Source organism: Myotis nattereri (genome assembly GCF_964212035.1).
Source record: "Myotis nattereri genome assembly, chromosome: Y".
Lineage (NCBI taxonomy): Eukaryota > Metazoa > Chordata > Mammalia > Chiroptera > Vespertilionidae > Myotis > Myotis nattereri.
Window position 1 is genome coordinate 44270820 of NC_138094.1, and position 22418 is coordinate 44293237.

Below are 22418 nucleotides of genomic sequence, written 5' to 3' on the forward strand. Positions count from 1 at the left end.
TTCAATGGAGTTTTTCATTTCAGCTATATCACTCTTCATTTCTTCTTGGGTCTTACTTAAGTTGTTGATTTTTTCATCTGTTTCTTCTAGCTTCTTGCAGAGGTTGTCGATTTTTTCCTCCATCCGGTTTGTGCACTCTAGGACCCTTATTCTGAATTCTTTTTTCTGTCATGTTGCCTGCCTCTGTATTACTTAGCTGCTTTTCTGGAGAGTCCTCCTTCTCTTTCCTTTGGGGGTTTCTTTGTCTACGCATGTTTGATCTCACTGACATATCTAGACATTGAGTCGTTCAGTGGTTGCTCCCTTGGTGGCAGTGACTCCTTGGTCTGTGGTTGCTCTTCGGGCGGTTGCGGTAGCAGCTGCTCTTCAGTTGGCAGCAGCTCCTCTGGTGGGTGCTGTTCACAGCTGTGGTGGCTCTTCGGGCTGGTGGGGCGAGGTTTCACGTACAGCTGCTCTTCCTCAGCAGAGGGTGTTGGTGCTCAGGAGGTTGCTGTTGCTTGGATCTGCTGCGTTGATTTAAAGGCACAAAATACAACACAACAAGGCACCACGTACCAGGCACTATACACAAATATGTTCACGATATTAATAACCCCAAATAAAGGTGACCACCTGAATTAAGAGAATTAGGGGATAAGGAAGAAGGAAGAGAAAAAGATAAAAGAGGAAAAAGAAAAGAAAAGTAGGGACCACAAAAAGGAGTGCAAAAATGAAATTGGGAAAAAGGAGGGGGGAAAATAAAAGCGAGAAAAGAAAAGAATAGAAAAAGAAAGAGCGAAAAGAGAGAATGAAGTGGAAGAGGGGAGGAGACTTATTTTATATGAGGAGAATACTCCTACAGAACAGCCATTAATCTCAACAAATTCCAGCAACATCTCCCTGGAGATGAATGCAAACTAGAAACAACCAATAATATAACGATGAAAATAGAATGGAGAACACTAATCCAAAAATAAAATAAAGAGAAAATAAAATGGCACTTTAAAAAAAATGGTAAAATGGTAGCAGTAATGATACTGGTTAAAAATAAGAAGGTAGTAATTAAAAGGGTAAAGTCAGGTGATGGAAAAAAGAAGAAAGAAAAAAAAGAAAAACAAGGAAAAAAAAACAAGGAACAAAATTGGTTTCGTAGTTAAAAGGTGAAAAAAGAAAAAAAAATTGCAGTAGTGAAGGTCCTTCGGTTCTTCTATTCTTCAGTGTGGCTCGCCTTAGACCTGCCAGGAATTCAGGAGAGTGTTGAGTTTCCCTGCGATACACTGTTCCTCTGTGTTGTCAACCACAGTCCTTATTTTAAAGCAAGCCGTATTTGTTTCCCAGACTGCCTTATTTTGTGTTTAGCAAAGGGTCAGTTTGTGGGTCAGCCTCTGGGTGGGAGTGTTCTGGGGTTTGCCTCTGAGGCTATAGGGCCTCTCTGTCCAGTGGAGGTTCACTGCCCAGAGCTGGCTGCGTAATAGTTAGTTACCGGGGCTGTGTTGTTGCTGGGATTGAAAATCCCTCTATAGGCCAGACCCTGTTAACTCCCAGGGACTGATCAGGTTATTTTAATCCTTGATCTCCTACAGGGTGGAATCTGGGTGTGGCTGTGCTCCTTGCCTGGGGGCTGGGGGGAGGAGTCTCACTCTCCAGAGAGAATGTCTGCCCCAGACCTGGGCTCCGGGGTGTCTCAGCACTCAATTCGCTGCCACCTCTCCCGGCCCCCCTTCTCTCCTCAGTCTCTCCACAGATTCCACTCCTCCCCACACTCTCCCTCTCTTCAGCACAGGTGAGTGTCTGTATCCGAAATGCCCCATGAACAGGACTCAGTAAAAACAAACAAACAAATGCTGGCCGCAGAAACGTGAAAGGCTTGGTTTCTGTAGGCTTCTTCTCTTACTGGGACTGCATGGTCTGGTCAGCTCTTCAGGCTGCCCCCTTTAGGCTCAGTCCTCTGTGATCACAGAACCCAGCTCTCAGTTCCCCTGGCGGTTCTCCTTTCCCCTGTCAGGGGCTGTGCCTGTCCCAAGGGACGCGGCTGTCTGCCACGCGGTCTCCCCCCGACTCTCTGGGTTCAGAGGTCTGGCAAATTTTCCTGCCCAAATCCTTGGGTTTTTTAACTTTCCAGGGGAGTTCTGCTCTTCCCGGCTGCAAACCGTCTCACCAGCTGAGCAATTTTGCTAATTCGGGGTGGTTGTTACTAGTTTCAGCTGCTCACTCCATTTGCTCCAGGATACGACCTGGGACACATCTGCCTATACCGCCGCCATCTTGCTCCTCCACTCGACAGCTTCCTTTCAGGCAGTGGTTTTCAACCTTCCTAATGCCGCCACCCTTGAATACAGTTCCTCATGTTGTGCTGACCCCCAACCATGAAATTTTTTCGTTGCTACTTCATCACTGTACTGTTGCAACTGTTATGAATCGTCATGTAAATTTCTGATATGCAGGATGTATTTTCATTGTTACACACTGAACATAATTAAAGCGTAGTGATTCATCACAAAAACAATATATAATTATACATGTGTTTTCCAATGGTCTTAAGCGACCCCTGTGAGAGGGTCGTTCGACCCCCAAAGGGGTCGCGACCCACAGGTTCAGAACCGCTTGTCTAGTGGGAATCCCTGTTTCCCAGAAGGCAACTCCCCGCCTACCGCCTGGTCCTCTCGCTAAGGAAGCGAACAAATGCGCCTGGAAGACAGTCCAGGACCTAAATACCGTCGGGTGGAAGAGAGACTCGGTCAGGCGGCAGGAAGGCCACGTCAGCCCAACACCTGCCCTGCTGGGGCCTCCCGGGTCCCGGGGTCCCTCCCATATGCAGCGGGAATCCAAGCCCTAAACACCGCCCAGTGGCTGAAGGCTTCTTGACCAACACTCGCAGGACCCAGGGCAGCCAATCACCACGGGGGGTTGGGAGCGCCGGGCGGGCTCTTTTCACAGGATTCTGCCCTTGACTGGCAGGATGGCTCCACCCCACGCCCCGCCCTTTTCGCGTTTCTGACCGCCCATTGGCAGGCCGGGCCCCGTGACCACAGCACTCATTGGCGGCTGGCGCTGACGCTCTGGAGGCAGGAAGCTCCCCCTCGCCCCGCAGCACACCGCCTGAGGGCGGGAGCACGCGGCCAGGAGCGCGGTTTTGAGGGGACCTCGGCCAGGTGCGCAGTGCGGCCTGGAGACAGACAGGAAAACGGGAGCCTCCCGTGGGAACCCCTTTGCCGCCGGCCTTCAAACCCCCAGCCGAAGACCCGGGGTGTCCTCCTGAGAGGCTCCCACTCTGTCAGCCTCCAGGGACCCCAAGTGCGCTAACCCGGAGGACCCCCGGTCTCAGCGCCTAGTGCAACGCTCAATCCCCCAAAGGTCAGACCCAGCACACCCCGAGCCTGGGCTCCCTTACCACGACACCCAGGAAGACCAAATCCCCAACTCCGAGACAGAAACCTTGGGGGCTGTCCCTGAGACCCCAAATCTCTTCACAGGAGTCCCAAATCCTCTGACCCAAGCACCCAACTTTCCTGGCCAGAAAGACCCGGATTCTGTCCAGCGGGCCCGTCTCCTCAGCCGGCGACCTCTCTGCCCCTTGAGGGGCCTCCTCCCGCCTGCATTGCTCCCGAATCGCGGGTGCCATTCACGAACCCGGTTCCTCTCTGCACAGCCCCCCCACCCCCATTGTAAGGGCGCACCACCTCCAACCCCAGGGCCCTCAACGGGCCCACCGTGCACCTCAGACCCCTCTGACCGCGCCCCTCAGACCCCGTAGACCGCTCCCCTCAGTCCGCCAAGACCGCTCCCCTCAGTCCGCCAAGACCGCGCCCCTCAGACCCCCCAGACCGCTCCCCTCAGACCCACTACCGTACCCCTCAGACCCCCCAGAACGCGCCCCTCAGTTCCCCCTGACTGCGCCTCTCAGTCCCTGGAACGCGCCCATCGTACACCCCTGACCGGGCCCCTCAGTACGCCCTGGGACGCCCCAACCGCGGCGGGAAGTAGGCGCCCCCTAGTGGGTCATAATGGCCGTGGCCTGGTCTGTCCAGGGGTGGGGGAGGTGGCGGGGGTCGCCCTGCTATGTGGGAGCGGGTCCCCTCAGCGCCTCCTCCTCCCACAGGCACCGTGTCCTCGGGAAGGGACTCCGCTGGCGGCACCATGGATTCGGACAGGGACCTGCAGGAGCGCCCCGTGGAGGAGGCGGGGAGAGCGGGGCATAGGCCCAAGGTGAGGGGGTCCAAGCGGGTGGAGGTGGGGACGAGAGGTGGGGACAGGATGGAGGCGGGGCGCCCACCCTCGGGCCTGGCGGACGGACGAACGGACGGACGGTCTCTCCCCCAGCCCAGGGCCGCCTGCAGGGACGTGTCAATCTACTTCTCCCGAGAGGAGTGGGCGCAGATGGGCGCCTGGGAGCGAGCGCGGCACCACAACGTGAAGAGCAACTACGAGGCGCTGCTCAGAATGGGTGACCGAGGGGGGACGGGGCCGCGGGGAGGGGGGGGCGGGGGTGCTCCGTCCAGGGCCCCGGGCTCTGCCCCCGCCCAGCGCTGGCTCTGCTGTTTGTCCATCAGCTCTTCGCCTGCAGGACAGACCCTTTCTTTCTCTCCTTCCAGGTCTCAGGGCCCCTCGACCCGCGTTCATGTGTCGCCGAGGGAGGACGGCCAGGCCCCGGGCGGAGGACTCCGAGGACTCAGATGACGAGTGGACCCCGAGGCCACCAGGTGCGGGCAGAGGGCGCGCAGCTGCCTGACCCTGACCTGGTGTAGGTCGGGCGGCCTCTCGGGAGTTACCGGGCAGGAGCAAGAGGCAGAGCAGTTACACAGCCAGGGGCTGTTCACATAAACCCCTTTCTATGAATAATTTATTTTACAGAGAGAGAGAGAGAGAGAGAGAGAGAGAGAGAGAGAGAGAGAGAGAAACAGGTGAGAGAGAAACCTCCATGGCTGCCTCCTGCCGGCCCCCCACCTCACGGTTCATAGGTCGAGGCTCAACCACTGGGCCACACTGGCCAGGGTCATAAAACCTCTTTCAATGTGTAACAATAATTATATACAGATTTAGTGTTGACACTATCACAGAGGTCCCCCATTTCTCCCCCTTTTCTCACCTTCACCCAGACCCACCCCCCAAATCTACAATAATGAAACCATAATATGCAAATCCAGGGCGGACCAGCTGAAGGACCCACCAGATGACCAGGCTATGACACCCACTGGCGCCAGGCCAGCCAAGGCCTGTGAAACGCAATTGGTCCGGCCCCACCATCCCCGATGATGCCCTGCAGAGAGAGGCCAAGGCCACTAGCCACTGGGTCATCAATGGGGGCTCCCCATCACCCCAAAGAGGGAGGCCCAGGCCACCAATGCAGAGCTGGGGCTACTGAATGGGACCTCCCTCTGCAGGCGATGGATCGCAGGACTCCCAGACTGTCAGAGGCACAGAGGGCACAGGCCGGGCTCAGGAAATCCCCCCCCCCCCCACAACCACCGCCATTCCCACGGTGCAGAAATTTATAAATTTCGTGCAATGGTGTATATATATATATATATATATATATATATATATATATATATATATTAGGCTGTTCTCTCTCCGGGAGCACACACACCCCTCACCCTTTCCCCTCTCCTCCCCCCAACCCCCACTAGGTGTGCATCTCCTAAACTAAGGGACCCAGGAGACTTGCACCAGGGAGTACGGCCAGGGGCAGCTCATTCAAGCTAACCCCCTGAACCTGGCTCCAAGGCCCCTTTTCTATGATTTTCCAATGAGCCAAAGCCGCCCGCCTAGGTTGAACTCTTTCCTTTAACCTTTCTAGAGCAACACAGCAGCCCAGCCTAAGCTCTCTCCTGCTGCTGCTTCTATCCTTGTTTCACTGTCCCTAGTTTTAATAAACATTCTCTCAAAATCAAAATAAATGAATCTCAATGGCTCGGTAGCTCAGTTGGTTGGAGCATCCTCCCATACACCAAAAAGGTTTCGTGATCCATCCCCAGTCGGGGTGTGTATGGGATACAACTCATCGATGTTTCTCTCTCACATCCATGTTTCCCTCTCTTTCTTCCTCTTCTTTTCTCTCTAAAATCAATAAGCATATATTCTCAGGTGAGGATGAAAAAATAATAATACAGGAGTATAAATGGTGGTGGAAAAAATAAAATAGAATAATAATATAATTGTATAGTTATAGAACATTAACAAGTAAGTATACAAAAATATAACAGTGAGTAAAAAATAACTAATTCAGAAGAGTTGTGATCACATAGAAGGAGGAAGTTTTGACAGGTGAGCAGTGCTCTAAGACCTGCATGGGGACATATGGGAAAATTATTACTCATGGTAGTTAGGGGGTTGGGTTGTGGGCCAGGGTAGGAAGTAGTTCATCATTGTATCAGGTTCCATGGCAGCCATGGCATCATCTGCCAGGTTTCATGAAAGTCTGACTGGTAGGGTCTGTAGTTCCATGGGTCTGAGGTTGAAACATAGCTGAAGTCACGACGTTATGTCCAGCTTGCCCGAAACTCTGTTTATGTGGTGACTAGACCTGAGTCTTTGTCCCTAAGACTGTGTGATGCTGATCAGAATCTAGTGATTAGAGAAGGTGGTCACAATCCAAATGTGCAAAGGAGGAAGGATAAGAAAGAAAGGAGCCAAGGTGGTCCTGGTTCCTTGTCCAAGGTGGACTGGCCAAGGTCAGTGTGAAGACAGAAGACAGAGAGGAGAAAGCGCTGGGTTACAGAGTAGAGATTCTTTGCACTTACATGACCTTTATTATACTTGTGTCATGAAAGGCCAATTTTTTATTTTTGCTTTTTAGGGCAATTTTATTTTTTAAATCCTCACCCAAGGATATTCATTGAATTTAGAGAGAGGAAGGGAGGGAGACAGAAAGGGAGACAGAAACATCAATGTGAGAGAGGAACATCCATCAGTTGCCTCCTGTGTAGGCCCCAATAAGGATCAAACCGGAAACCTTTTGGTGTAAAACATGGTACTCCAACCAACTGAGATGGCCAGCCAGGGATAGGCCACTCTACACAAATAAAAGAGAAACATGCAAATTGGTGTCACTCTGCCAGGCCCGCCAGCCAATCAGGATACACATGCAAATTAACCCAACAAAGATGGCAGTTAATTTGCCTAACCAGGGCAGCCGCTGAGAGAAGACTGAAGGCTCTGGCTGGAGTGAAGACTGAAGACGGAAGAGGCTTGGCTTCTCCTCAGTGGCTGGAGCAAAGGCCTGGGACCCCGGTGCCAGAGGAAATCTAGTGCAGGCAGCCAGGGGAAGGAAGGCCTATTGCGTGAATCTTTGTGCAACGGGCTTCTACTTTAAATATATATATTGAACAGAGGATGAAGTACAGATGGGGTTTTGTCTATTTTTTTAAAATATATTTATTGATTTCAGAGAGGAATTCAGAGAGATCAAAACATCAATGATGAGAGAGAGCCATCGATTGGCTGCCTCCTGCACACCTGTGATGAGCCCGCAACCCAGGCATGCACCCTTGGCTGGAATAGAACCCAGGACCATTCCATCCGCAGGTTGACGCTCTATCCACTGAGCCAAGCTGGCTAGGGCTATTTTTTAACATTTTAAGAAAATTAGCTGATGCTCCCAATAAAAGCATAAGCCTAATGAAACCTCAGGAAACATTTTCCAATCATCCTTGGTCTGTCCTGGGATTACTCTATAATTCAGAATTCTGAAAGATAAAAATCTCCAGATTTTGAAACAATTACCAACCAAAACTGATTTCTCACACGGCAGGCGTGGCTCAGAGATTAAGTGTCGACCTATGAACCAGGAGGTCACAGTTCAATTCCCGGTCAGGGCACACGGCCAGTTTGATCCCTGGTGTGGGGTATTCAGGAGGCAGCTAATCCATGATTCTCTATCATCATTGATGTTTCTCTCTCTCTCTCCCTCGCCCTCTCCCTTCCTCTCTGAAATTATATATATTATTGATTTCTCACCATCTTTTAGCTAAACCTTCTTGGGTGGCCCTCAGAGTGGAACAGAATAAACATCAGAAGGTGAGTATTTCCCAAATCCTGTGGAAAAGAAAATCTTCCTCCTGTATGCAAATGCAGGGAAGAGGAGGAAAAATCAGAGTGCACCCTAGGAACTGCCACCTTCCTTTCCTGACCTCTTCAACAAAATGCCCAATATCATCTTAGTCGTTAATAACATCAGCAACAATATTAGCTACCACGGGTCTTATCTTCACAATGCTTCAGACTCTAAGAATTCTACGTGCATAAACTCACTTAAACCTTACCACAACCCTATGAGGTAGATACTATAAGTATCACCATTTCTGATGAGGAAACTGAGGTTTCAGACATATACAAGTGTTTGATTGTATGTCTGAAATCACAGTATCGGTGGTCGTGCAATCTAATCCATAGCTTCATCTCTAAACCACTTACAAGCTCATTTAAATTTCCATAGTTTTATGCGCTTTCCACTTTCTCATCCATACATGATTACATCTTTCACTGACTGATGATTCCAAACGCAGTTCTGCTCTGCTATGCTCCAGTGAGAAATGCACTAAGACTTCCGACTTGCAGAAGCTCACTGATATATAGGCAGTTTGCACGGTGCATGGTCCCAGATGAAGATGGATATAGCAACCCCAGCATCAGAGCCTCCCAGTCAAATAAAAGAAAGCCTCTCAACTCTGGGGAGCTTCAGGTTTGACGATTCAGAAACAATAAACAATAAATAAAGTGACTTAAGAACTTCATAGAGATGACAAACTATTCAGTAGAAGCTCATCTGGAACTAGTTTTGAATGCTCATTCCAGTCAGAAGAAGTATGGCTTCTTTCTCTGAGCTCTAATTAGGCCAGTGTCATCTTGTTTGAATCATTGGCTCCGCCTGCCTACCTCTGCATTGTGAGCTCTTTGGTTCACACCAGATTCTTCTCAGAAGTCCCAGGCCCAGCTCAGGGTCCCTGAGGGCCCCCTAAATGTTTGCTGAAAGAGTGCTTTCAAATTTACAAATTAAACTAGAGTAGGGTCAAAGAATAATGAAGATAAATTACACGTGATTTCAAATATAGAGATGGCTGAGAGGTACATTGATAGCAGGACTGTAATCTCACATTCATACTGTATCAAAGTGCTCACAGAACACTTTGGTGAACATCATAATATTTCATGTTCATTATAACATTAAGAATTAGCATGTTATAGGTCAGGAAAATGAAGAGAACAGGCTAGAAGCACAACCTTATTCAAACAAAATTGGTGGGAACCAACTAATCTAATTACATCTGTTCTTTCCATGATATAGTAAATTGCACATTTTAGCATAATTTCCTTTATTGTCATGGTAGGTTTCTGCCAGCCATTTCTTTTTAAAAAATATGTTTTTACTGATTTGAGAGAGAGAGGAAGGGAGAGAAGCATCAGTGAGAGAGAAAAACATGGATCAATAACCCGTAACTGGGGCGTGTGCCCTGACCGGGAATGGAACCGGCAACCCTTCAGTTCAACCAACTGAGCTACACCAGCCAGGGCTCTGCCAACTATTTCTTTCTTTCTTTTTTTCTTAATCCTCACCCAAGGATATTTTCTCATTGATTTTTAGGGGGAATAGAAAAAAGAGGGAGAGAAAGAGAGAAATGTCAATGTGAGAGACACACATAATGACTGGTGGCCTCCTGCATAAGCCCAGACCAAGGTCCAGGCCAGGGAGGAGGGTCCTGCAACCAAGGAACTCGCGCTTGACGAGAATTGAACTCAGGACCCTTCAGTCTGCAGGCCGACACTCTATCAACTGAACGACACTGGTTAGGGCCCAACTATGTCTTATTCTCTTCCCAGTATCCTTCATTCTCAATGTGCTATAAAAGAAAGAGCCTTAAGGCATGGGTTCTAGTCTTCGATTCAAAACCCACATTGGCCATTTCTTTTTCGTCTAATTTTCATATTTCCCAGGTATTTCCAAGAGTTGTTGAAGTGTTCATTAAAGTCATGTATATCATAAACCCTACATAATTAAATAAATGTACGTTACATTTATTTCCCTTTGCCTTTCACACTGAAGGCAAAGTCCAGGGCGCCATTAAGTAATGAGTCCAGTTTGAAGGAATTGTCAGGAACAGCAAATTTGTTGACCACAAGTGGCTCAGAGCAGACCCAGAAACCAGTGCCCCCTCCTGGAGAAGCAAGTACCTCCGGAAAGCACCCTAGATCAAAATTGGGTAAGTTCAACAATTTGGAGATTTCAGTTCCACTAATTCCTCTAGAAAGGCTGGTCAGTATAGCCTAGGTATGTGGGGTGGACTTTCAACAGGCCTGGATTTGAAACTGGAGTTAGCACTGAAGCTTTGAGCTAATCTTCCAAACTCTCTGAGCTCCTGAATGCTAATGTATACAGTGAACATAAGGAAACATGGGACACATATAGTTTGAAAGTATTAAATTAAATCTCAAACAATTGGCACATGCAAGTTGTCCAATAAATCCATCTGTGATAATAGCAACCATATTGTCTTGGTGTTGTGTGCCCAGATCTTTATTCAGTGCCTAACACATAACGTGCCCGCAATACATACTTTATGAATGACCAAAGCTTGGAAGGTTGAACCTGATAATGGGATCATCTAGAAACTAAAATTGAATCAGCCATCGGTAGTCAGTGTGGCGTACTAGTCTTTTAGTTAATGGAGAAAAATACCAGATACTATAAAGAACAGGTGATCATTTGATGGGAAGACATTGTGTGTTTTCTGACAAGTCAGGGACTCATGTTCCAGACCCACTTCGTTCACCAGCTCTTCTCTCATGTAGACCTCAGGAGAAAGGAGATCGAAGTGAAGATGTATAGCCTACGAGAGAGAAAGGGCCATGTCTACCAAGAGATCAGCGAGCCCCAGGACGATGACTACCTGTGTAAGCTCACCCTAACCAAGGAGCATGTTATGTCCTTGATGCAATAATTTCACTGGTCTTTGGGTGCCCAAATCATTCCCTTCCTCTCGTGACCGGGAATATAGGATTGAGGCTCACTGATGGGAGCTCTTTCTGAAACTCTTCAAGTGCAGGGACATGCACTGCACCCTGACTAATCCCTGTTGCTCTTGCCTCCAGATTGTGAGAAGTGTCAGAACTTCTTCATTGACAGCTGTGCTGTGCACGGGCCTCCTACGTTTGTAAAAGACAGTGCCGTGGACAAGGGGCATGCCAACCGCTCAGCCCTCACTGTGCCCCCTGGGTTGAGAATCGGACCATCAGGCATCCCTGAGGCTGGGCTTGGAGTGTGGAATGAGGAATGTGATCTGCCGGTGGGCCTGCACTTTGGCCCTTATGAGGGTCAGATCACAGAAGATGAAGCCACAGCCAACAGCGGCTACTCCTGGCTGGTGAGAACTTTACCTCTTCCCTGTCCTCTGGCTTCCCGGCCCTCCTGTGGCTTGGATTGCCCCACCTTCTACATGCTAGGACATGGATGGGGACCATATGGTTAGTTAGCTCTGTGTACTGGGCGGACTTTGCATGAACATGGAGCTCCTCTCTAAGGATCAGAGGGTAAATGGGAGCAAAGTGGTACAGACTCCTCCCTTGTGGGGCTCCTGCTTAGTGGACAAATTGACTCAGGCGTGTAGATGATGAGTAAGAAAAATGTCCTGTGATCACCATTGGCAGTTGAATCACCATGCAGGCTGAAAGAGATTTGATGACACTAGAATAAAGTAATTATTCTATTATATACACACAAACTCACACACACACACACACACACACACACACACACACACACACACAGCCTTTAACTTCTCTTCCTGAAATGCAGATCACCAAAGGGAGAAACTGCTATGAGTATGTGGATGGAAAGGATACATCTCAGGCCAACTGGATGAGGTAAGGTCACTAGGCTTCTGGGTGCCGGAGAGGACACTCATGCCTCACAAACCACATGTCTGTCCTTCCCATCATGCCTCCTTAATGGTCTCCCTCAGTACTCTGTTCCCCCTTTTTCTCCATACAGTGATCTTTAACATCTAGTGACATTTAGGAAAAAAAGGAGGTAAAAGTATAGCATATGTCCTCAAAATAGAAGTCTCTACTTTGGGCACTGGGAAAAACCTTGAGGACCCTGGATTACTCTGTGATTTATCTAACTGACATTAGTTAAACACTTACTATATTCCAGTTTAGAGGAAGGAATTCATTACTTACACAGATCACACAATCCATGTCCCTAGGGAGGACTTACTGCAGACGGACATGAAACATTTTATTTCATAAACATTTAACTCTAATTTTCCTATTTTTCAACAAGTGCCTAGTGCCCACATAGCCTTGAACCAAGGATAATCTAAACCTGTGAGGGCAGCACATCATCCCAGACTCAGTTCTAACTAGAACTGGATGTTGGAGCCTGCAGAGTCATAGTGCTCATGGCCCTTTCCTGAGGGGCTCTCTTGTGTCAGGGGAGACAGATTATGAATAAACTACTATTGTTCTGTGTTATTTTTCTAAGAAAGAGAGACCTCGACATTTCTGTGGGAACCTGGGGGAGGCAACTGAATGATGCCTTCAATAAAGTGTGGGGAGACTCGACAAAGGCCTCTGAAGAGAAGGGAGACTTGGACTGAATGTTGAATGGTGTGAGTCCTAGAGCAAGCCCCGAGTCCTGGGGTGTAACACAGAACCTGACTTACAGCTTAGAGAAGCTAGAGGCCACCGGGTTTGATGGGGAAGTCTGGAATGAGGCTTTGGAAATGGCATTAGGCAGGATGAGACCTGTGAGCAGGACATAGAGACAGGAATTCACATGACCTTGTGACAGAGGCTTGGACATTGAACAGAAGTTTCCCCAGGAGCATGGGGGTGGGTGCCATCAGTGCTGAGGGCCTTACGCGTCAGTGAGGAGCTGGACACGATATGACAGGTAGTGGAAGCTCATCGCCTGTGGTTTTCTTTCCTTTCATCTGCCTCAACGCCAGGTACGTGAACTGCGCCCGGGATGAGGAAGAACAGAACCTGGTGGCCTTTCAATATCACAGGCAGATTTTCTACCGAACCTGCCGGGTCGTGAGGACGGGCTGTGAGCTGCTGGTCTGGTATGGAGAAGAGTATGGCCAAAAGCTGGGCATCAAGTGGGGCAGCAAGTGGAAGACAGAGCTTGTGGCCGGGAGAGGTGGGCACCACTCTTCTTCAACATGGAAAGAAAGAATTCTTAGAAGTTTTCATGCTCCAACTCTCAAGTAGAGTAAAATCCACTCTAGAGTCAGCAAAGCTTCAAATCAGATGCTTCAGAAATTGATGGCTCATCACATAGGTTTTTGATTCTTAAGAATAATTTTAATATTTTTATTTTTGTTCTAATTCTTAAAAATATGCTTTTATTGGTTTTAGAGACAGAGATGAAGGGAGAGGGAGAGAAATATCAATCTGCTGCCTCCTGCATTCTCCTTACTGGGGATCAAGTCCACCACCCTGACATGTGCCCTGACCAGGAATCAAACTGGCTACCTCTGGGTGAATGGGACAATGCTCAAACAACTGAGCCACAATGGCCAGGGCCAATTTGTGTTACATTTTTAAAAATACTTCATGCACAAAATGCACGGCATCATATAGTGCTGAAAAAATCAGAGCCAAAAAAAAAAAAAATGTTTCAGGTACTTAACCAGCTCTCTCATCAAGGTGGTTGTTTTTGGGTTGTTGTTTTTTTTAACACTTTAGCTGTTTCTTCTTCATTTACTGCATATTTCTAAATGAAATGTGTGTGTTAACATGCATTCATTCATTATTTTGTGACTTGTCATGTGAATTCCTACTCGGTGCCACACAGGGTTCTGGGAGCTGGAAATACCGATTAACACGATGATCAGAATCACGGCTCCTGAGCAGCTGGTTGGTGAAGGATGGAATCCCCGGCAGACATATGTGCATGTGCTTAATATCACACAGTGGTTAGCGCTTTGTAGAAAACGGGCCCAGGACAAGTGCCTAGGGATCAGTGTGAGGGGAATTTGGGTGTGTCGGATTGCAAAGGTCAAGGGAAGGCTTTCTCAGGAGACAACATTTACAACAGTTGTGTCACAAGGTCCCAGGCAGAGGGATTGGCTGGTGCAGGGAAGGAAAGACGTGGGGTGTTGAGCTGGCTGAGGGCTACTCCCGTCTCAGTCTCAGTACAGAGGGCAAGAACAGAGGTTGGACAGATGCCTAGCAGCCGGGAAATACAGTGCCTATGATCCAAGCTGAGATACTGGGGACTTTCTTGAGTGAGACGGGACAACTGAGCAGTTTTCCGCTGCAGAGTGGCATGTTCTAAAACTATGCTTTGTTAATTTTTTGGGGAAATAAACTTCAGTGGGGAATCCCCTCCGAGATTATTTCAACTCCCAGTGAGAGAGGAAGGCGGACTGGCTGGAGAGAGATGGGAGTCAGGAATTTAAGAAGCAGGTTGGGGAAATATTTTTGTTGTTGTTGTTAATCCTCACCCAGGGATATTTTTCCACTGATTATTTTTTGAGAGAGAGTAGAAGGGGGAGAGACAGAGGAGAAACATCAATAGCTTGTCTCCCACAGACACCCCAACCAGGGCTGGGGATTGAGCTTGCAACCCAGGTATGTGCCCTTGACTAGAATCAAACCCAGGACCCTGGAGTCCCCAAGGCGAAGCTCTATCTACTGATCCAAACTGGCTAGGGGATGGTTGGAAAGATATCCTGAAACAGGACTTTGTAGTGTATTTGAAGTAGGCTAACACTGAAAGAAATCAAGTAGGAATACTGTGTGAGGAAGGACATATTTCCATTTTGTGATTTGTGGAAAACTGAGAGAGAAGCAATTGCTAGTTGGGGCCTATGGTTTCTCTATTTTTAAATATTTTTAGTGATTTGAGAGAGAGAGGAAGGGAAATGAAGAGAGGGATAGAAATATCAACATGGATCAGCTGCCTCCTGCTGGGATCGAGCACAGAACCTGGGCATGTGCCCTGACCAGGAATCAAACTGGTGACGTCCTGGTTCATGGGTTGATGCTCAACCACTGAGCTACCTGGCCAGGCCTGTGGTTTTTCTCTTTAACATGACTTAGAAGATACATGTATATGGAAAGGTCACAATAGTCCAACCCATATAAGGAGTGAAATGTCTTCTGATGGTCCTTGATCTGTAAGACCTTTTTTCTTTTCAATCCTCATCCCAGGATATAATTCCATTGATTTTTAGAGAGAGTGGAAGAGGGAGGGAAAGACAAAGAGAAATGTCGATGTGAGAGAAACACATTGACTGGCTGCCTCCTGCACACGCCCAGACCAGGGCCCAGGCTGGGGAGAAGCCTGCAACCAAGGCACATGCTCTTGATGGGAATCAAACCCAGGACCTTTCTGTCCACAGGCTGAGGCTCTATCCACTGATCCACACTGGCCAGGGCTGTAGAAAAGACTTTTGATATGGGGTCTCTGGATTTCTGAAGAAGAGTAGTGCAGACAAAGAAAAAGAAAAGTAGACAGTGAAGGAACACTTTGTGGGAGGCAGAGCTTGCACTGTCAACACAGCTAGAATGATTCCGGGGACGGGTCTTACCAGGAGACAGAGCGTACGGCACAGGCAGGCTTGCCCACACCTGCCCTGACCAAAACTTTCTTCTCCAGCAGAACCAAAGCCAGAGATCCACCCATGTCCCTCCTGCTCTGTGGCCTTCTCCAGTCGGACATTCCTCAGCCAACATGTGAAACGCAATCACCCCTCTGAGATTCTGTGAGGAGCATCTGCAGGAAAGCACGTCCAGTCGGAGGAAGCTGGCCCAGAGCGTCAGAATCAACAGCAGCAGCAACAGACTGGTCCACATGGCTTGAATGACAAAGTTGAAGGTCAAGAGGTCAAATGGAGGTCCAAACCTTTGCTTAAAAGGATCAGGCACAGGGGAACTTCAAGGGCCTCTTTCAAGCCTCCCAACGGACAAACAGGGAGCTCCAGTGAACCTGAGAGAATAATGGAGGAAGAGCCCAGCACAGGCCAGAATGTTAACGCAAAGAACACAGGCAAATTATTTGTGGAAGTAAGAATGTCAAAAATTGTAACAATCAAGCATGGAGGGTGTGGGCAAGGCTTCAGTGATAAGTCACATATCGACACACACCAGAGGACACACTCAGGGGAGAAGCCATATGTGTTCAGGGAGTGTGGGCGAGGCTTTACAAAGAAGTCACATCTCATCAGACACCAGAGGGCACACTCAGGGGAGAAGCCCATGTTTGCAGGGAGTTGTGGGGAGGCTTTAGAGATAAGTCAACTCTAATCATACACAAGAGGACACACTCAGGAGAGAAGCCCTATGTGTGTAGTGAGTGTGGGCGAGGCTTTACAGATAAGTCACCTCTCATCAGACACCAGAGGACACACTCAGGGGAGAAGCCCTATGTTTGCAGGGAGTGTGGGCAAGGCTTTACACAGAAGTCACATCACATCAGACACCAGAGGGCACACTCAGGGGAGAAGCCATATGTGTGCAGGGAGTGTGGGCGAGGCTTTACAGTGAAGTCTAATCTCATTAGACACCAGAGGGCACACACAGGGGAGAGGCCATATGTGTGCAGGGAGTGTGGGCGAGGCTTTACACAGAAGTCTGATCTCATCAATCACCAGAGGACACACTCAGGGGAGAAGCCATATGTGTGCAGGGAGTGTGGGCGAGGCTTTACACTTAAGTCCAATCTCATCAAACACCAGAGGACACACTCTGGGGAAAAGCCATATGTGTGCAGGGAGTGTGGGCGAGTCTTTACACTTCAGAACAATCTCATCCGACACCAGAGGACACACTCAGGGAAGAAGCCCGGTGTTTGCAGGGAGGATGCATCATGAGCCCTAAATTGCACCTCAGCAGCCACAGGGCAAGTGTAGGCACCACATACCTCATATCCCAGCTCTGACGGGGCTTCAGAGGAAGCCTGCTGGCTCCTTTCTTTCCCCAAGAGTGTACTTAGTACAGAAGAAACTGGTCAAACATCCTCCACTTTCAAGAGGAGAGGCAATAGACAAACAGTTCCTTAAGTGCTATGGGGATGTCAACACCAATGTCCCTCATGGTGCTTTTGGCCTCGTTTTAATAAATTTTGTGTCCAGACAAACCTGAAGCCGACATGCCTCATCCCCCTCATCACTGAAAGCAGAGTTCCAGGAGGGCCTCAGAGAACGCTCAGCCACAGACCTGAACCCGGGAAGGTAGGAATTTGGCATCAGTCCAGTGAGGTTCCTGCCAGGGAGAGGGATTGAGACAGACTCACCAGGAACATGAATAGGACCCCAACAACCCCTTGGCTTCTCCTGGCTCCGCCCCTGATTCCTCAGACCTCTGTAGCCTCAGAGGTGAAAGCCAGAGAGGGTGTGTACAGGTGGGTGTGTGTGTGTGCATGTGTGTGTGTGAGTGCCCGTGTGCCTGTGAACACACCTGTGCTGCCTCAGTCTGGGCACTGGTCGCCCTCACCCTTCTTGCTGCCTCAGTAGCATCGGCATCTCACCTGGGGCACAGCATGTGGGCGCCAGGTCTGCCCACAAGGGTTTGAGTCTCAGCTCTGCCCTCACAACTGTGTGTCCTAAGGAAAGACCCCCAAAGTCTCTGTGCCCCTTTCCAAGCTATAAAGCGGGAGGGTGACCCAGGCTTTGGAGTGTCATTCAGAGTGGGGTCAGCACCGGCGCCTCTGGCTCAGGTGGCTAAAACGTGCGTCTCTCGGTGAACAGCGTCTGCCCGGCCTTGAGGTGGACAAGGGAGGCAGAGGGCTTGGGGCCCGGGAGCCAGTTTAGAGCTCGCGCAGCCCCACTGTTCTGCATGGACTCGGCTGCCTGAGCAGGAGGCGTGGGGTCAGGCATGCTCCTCCCCGCGGCCACACCCTCCCACTGAGCCTGGGCAGGCGGCACTGCGAGTGGCCAGGACACAGGCCCTCGCCACCCTGCTGAGGGCTGCTAGGTGCACCTCACCTCACAGTGTGTGCGAAGCCCACCTCGCAGCAGCTCCTGGTGCTGGCCTTGTACCTGGGTCCGCGGGTCTAACCCTCCCCTGACCCGTCTGAAATTCTTCACTGCACGTTTCTTATGGGGAGTCTGATGGGACATGGACCCGCGTGAGCGGAGCAGGCAGGCCATGTCGGTCATTCCTGGCCACCGGTTCACAGGTAATGTCCAGTGAGGCCTGGAGCACTGATGCTCATGGGACCATGGGTGGGAGTCCAGCGAGGCTCCAGGGAACAGGAAGCCTCTGCTTTGGGAGGCGACGGGGCCACAGCAACCAGAGGCCCCTCTTTTCTTACAACAGAGCAGACGGACATCAATGCAGGGAGCAGGCCCACGCGGTGAGGGCCCGTCACCCCTCAGCCTGAGGGACCTAGCACTGCACCTGTTCCTGGAGGAGAGCTCCTGAAGGGGTCACCAAACCCAGGAACTGGGACCATGACCTTCCCTCACCTGCCCGGCTGGTGTGGCTCAGTGCTTGATCATCGACCTATGAACCAGGAGGTCAGGGTTCAATTCCTGGTCAGGGCACATGCTCGGGTTGTGGGCTTGATGCCCAGTGTGGGGCCTGCAAGAGGCAGCGGATCCATGATTCTCTGTCATCATGGATGTTTCTCTCTCTCTCTCTCTCTCTCTCTCTCTCTCTCTCTCTCTCTCTCTCGTCTCCCCCCGCTTCCTCTCCCTTTCTATCTGAGATCAATAAAAAATATATTTTAAAAAATGATGGCATTTCTATATGAAGAATTGAAACCTCATTCCCTCCAATGACTGAGGGCTTGGGTGGGTGACCTGAAACTCTCAGAAGCAACCTTTGAGCCACACCTTCATACTTGTGTTTTCCCTCATTAACCCAATCCTGAAACACCTCAGGACCAGGAGAAATCTGCCAGTTGGGATATTGTTTTCTGTGGGTCTCAGCGGACTCGGGAGGAGCCAGCCCACAGCCATGGAGCTGTTGACACCCAAGCAGGGGCCCTGTGCACATTGGAAGGTGGGCTCTCTCGCTCAGGCCAGGAGGGGCAAACCCCCACCCCCAGCATCGCATTGAAACAGCACACATTTCCAAGTGGCTCAGCACCTCTGCTGAGTATCTCTCAGGGGGTGAAGGAAAGCTTTGCACAATCAAGTCCTCATTCACATTAAAAATGTTGGTGTCCCCGTGCCCAAACCTCCACGTACAGGAATGTTCTGGTTTGACTATTCATGCTGTGATTTGTTGAGTACATCATTCCCAGTTTGCAATGATTAGCCTTGATCTCCATGCCCAGCTTTTCCTACCATTTGTTTCCATTTCCAGTGTGAGACATCTCACTTCCTTTGGAAGGAAATGGAAAATTCTCCAGGATGCGATGCTCCACTGTTTGGGTGTAGTTGTGCACACACGTTTGAAACTGAGATGCTCTGAACATTCATGAACTGGAATTCTCACGATGACTACGGAAGACAAGTGGTGGGCGTTTTCAGTAAAATCTGATACCTTTTGGGAGGAGGATAGGAGCAGATTGGACAGTTTCCAGTTTTATTATTAATCTGTTGTTCTTGATCTGAGACACAGAGGGACAGGGAGACAAAGAGAAACAATCAGGTGATGGGGGTGCCCTTACCAGGAATCAAGGGGACTTCTTGGTTCATAGGTCAACGCTCAGTCATTGAGCTTCGCTTGCTGGTGTTCTCATGATGCTTGGAGCATCAGGCCTGTTTCCATCATCACAGCAGGTGGGAGCTGTGGCATCAGTACAAGCCTAATTCTACCTTCTGCCTATAGGTTCATAACAGAATGAAGGGAAAACCATGAAGGTTGTCTCAACAAGGGGACCAGTCATTGAGCAAACATTCTGCTTTGGTGACAACACATGACCCCCAACAGTTCCTTGGGCAGCGATACACAGTAATACTTACCAAGTTTCTAAACATTTGCCAAGTAAAACATTCACTCTTACAAAGTTTTTAACATGCTCACTTAATTACACTTAGGAAGGCAACTTTGAATGAGAAATGTCATTTTCTAAACTAAAATGTATGTATGATACAAATGTATAATACATCAGACAGATGACTGCTTGGCTCTGATTTATTTTTCATACATGCAATAACTATATAGAATAAGTTTGAGATCACTTTCCAAACAACTGATGTGTGAATGGTTGTCCAGAGAGGTCTTGGGTCTTGGGCAGAGTCACCATGAAGTAGGTGCTGTCTGTGGAACTGGAATCCAGGGTTCTGGAGTCAAAAACCTCTGAGAAGGTACATCTGGGAGGATAAACGAACCAACACAGTGGTCACAGGTTCCCGGATGTCACCTCTCCAGGCCACTGCGGCCTCAATTATCTGTGTGTCCCTCGGTCTCTGTGTCCCTCGGTCTATGTGTCCCTCAGTCTGTGTGTCCCTCAGCCTGTATGTCCCTCGGTCACTGACACCGGATGAGTCTGCTCCCATCTTCTCAGTGGGGGGGACTCTGGGAGCAGCGAAACAACGCAGTAGAGGGGAGCACGTGCAGTACCCTCCTCTGTCCATTCCCCACCTCCTTCACGCCTCGCTTTCCTCTGCTCCTCCTGGCCTCGCCCCCCGCCGCAGAGCCTCGCCCCAACGTGGTGGCTTGGGAGACCCTGCAAGGACCACGCTAGAATGGCCTCGTCCTGTTGTGTCAGGATCTGGCCAGCTGAGAGACACTCAGACATTTTATTTTTATCTTATAGACACATTCCGTGGAAAAACATCAGCGGAGCCGAATGCTCCGCTCATCATGGTGCCTTTCTTTAGGGGTATGCTGCTTTTTCACACCCTCCAAATCTTTTCCTTCTTTGTACGTTTTTCTTGTTTATGTTTTGGTTAATTCTTACCAGAGGATATGTTTTTTACAGACAGAGGGAGGGAGGGAGGGTGGGGATAGAGAAGAAACAAAAAAGCAAACATGAATATGCAAGAGACACATGGATCTTTGGCTCCCACAGGAGCCCAGACCGTGGCAGGCAATGAAACCTGCATCCCAGGTATGTGCTCTGGACCTGGAATCCCACCAGCGACCCTTCCCTGGGCATCCGAAGGTCTAACCAGTGAACAACACTGGCCAGGGCCTATTCCTTCTGCTGAGCAGATGAGAACACATGCCTCTCTTTCTTCTGGCAGAAGGCAGCCAATCTAGGATGATCACTCATCATTGATCTTTCTTCTTTTCTGAAATAGTAGAAATGTATATTTCTAAGAAAAAACCACTGTGGCCCTGGCCAGTGTGCCTCAGCGGGGAGAGTGTCAACCTGTGTATTGAAGGGTCCCTGGTTTGATTCCCAGTCAGGGCACATGCCCTCGTTGCGGGCTGGATCCCCAGTGGGGAGGGGGTGATACAGGAGGCAGCTGATCCATGATTCTCTCTCATCATTTGCCGGGGTCCAACCCCAGCAGGTCCAGGGGTTCCCAAAAGCGTCGACAGAGTCGGCGAAGAAGGAAGGACACGGAGACAGTGTTCAGTTGATCAGCAGCCTAGCCAGGATCTCCAGCCAAGTTCTGGTCTGGATCTCCAGAGAGGTTCTGCTCAGGATCTCCAGCGATGTTCTGGTTAGGATATCCAGCCAGGTTCTGTGTCCATGTTCTCTTGCTAGGTTCTCCGGGTTCTCCAGCAAGGTTCTGTAGCCATGTTCCCTCACTAGGTTCTCCAGCCAGGTTCTGTCCAGGTTCTCCAGCCAGGTTCAGTCACCAGGTTCTAGACAGGTTCTCTTGCCATGTTCTATCCAGGTTCTGTAGCCAGGCTCTGTTTCTAGGTTCTTCAGCCAGGTTCTCTCACTAGGTTCTGTCTCTACGTTCTGTGGCCATGTTCTCTCCAGCGAAGTTCTTCTGTCTCTAGGGTCTCTGTAGGTTCTGTGTCTCTTGGTTCTGTCTTCTAATTTATGTCTCTTGTTGTCTTGTTACATCTGTATTTATACCAGTTGATTCCAATCCTATCAATCTCTATTCCAAAGGTTAGGGCGTTTCTTATCTCCATTCCAGGGAGTAAAGATTATGTAGCTTAAGCATGATTGTTCATAGTTAAAGTGACTAATTACCCACCTGGCACTTAGTTAAGGGGGTTTATTCCCTCCCTAACTTCAGGGGAAAATCCCTACCTGGGGAAACAACCTTTCTCAAAGAGGTGACCTTGGTTAAAGCACATAGTGCCAAAAAGGTGAGCAAACATATTAAGAACAGTTTGCCATATATGCCAAGTCCCTTGAAACAGCAAGGATGGACCGGCTCCCGGCATATTCCCCCTTTTTTATTTTTTAAAAGCAGGCATTAAAAAGAAAAACCCCAAATGCTCTCTTGTATCCATTTTAAGAGTGAAATCGGCGCTTTCCGTTATTACCTGAGTCCTGATCTATCACCCCAGGGAGAGCTTGCCAATCCTGCACTTTCCTGCGGTGGAAAGACTGCAGTGGGGTTAAGGATAAGGCTCCTTGGGCCTACCTCCTCCCATGCCTTTCCATTTACCTTTCCTTCCTCAGAAAA

At 49.3% G+C, this 22418-nt stretch overlaps 1 protein-coding gene and 1 pseudogene across 2 annotated transcripts in view; both read left to right on the plus strand.

Moving 5' to 3' along the window:
• Positions 1-3963, plus strand: part of LOC308512523 (histone-lysine N-methyltransferase PRDM9-like) — a 33687-nt pseudogene extending 29724 nt beyond the window's left edge. The window contains exon 8 of the transcript in view: positions 3884-3963. The product of the transcript in view is annotated as a histone-lysine N-methyltransferase PRDM9-like (transcript). The remainder of the gene's footprint in view (positions 1-3883) is intronic.
• A 153-nt stretch (positions 3964-4116) lies between these two features.
• LOC308512524 (histone-lysine N-methyltransferase PRDM9-like) lies at positions 4117-13188 on the plus strand (the record flags this gene model as incomplete). The annotated part of the gene is made up of 7 exons (XM_081082227.1): positions 4117-4185; positions 4300-4423; positions 4572-4679; positions 10765-10866; positions 11065-11336; positions 11768-11835; positions 12924-13188. 7 exons carry the CDS (start codon positions 4117-4119, stop codon positions 13186-13188), a joined length of 1008 nt encoding a protein of 335 aa, XP_080938353.1.
• Between the last annotated feature and the right edge of the window lie 9230 nt (positions 13189-22418).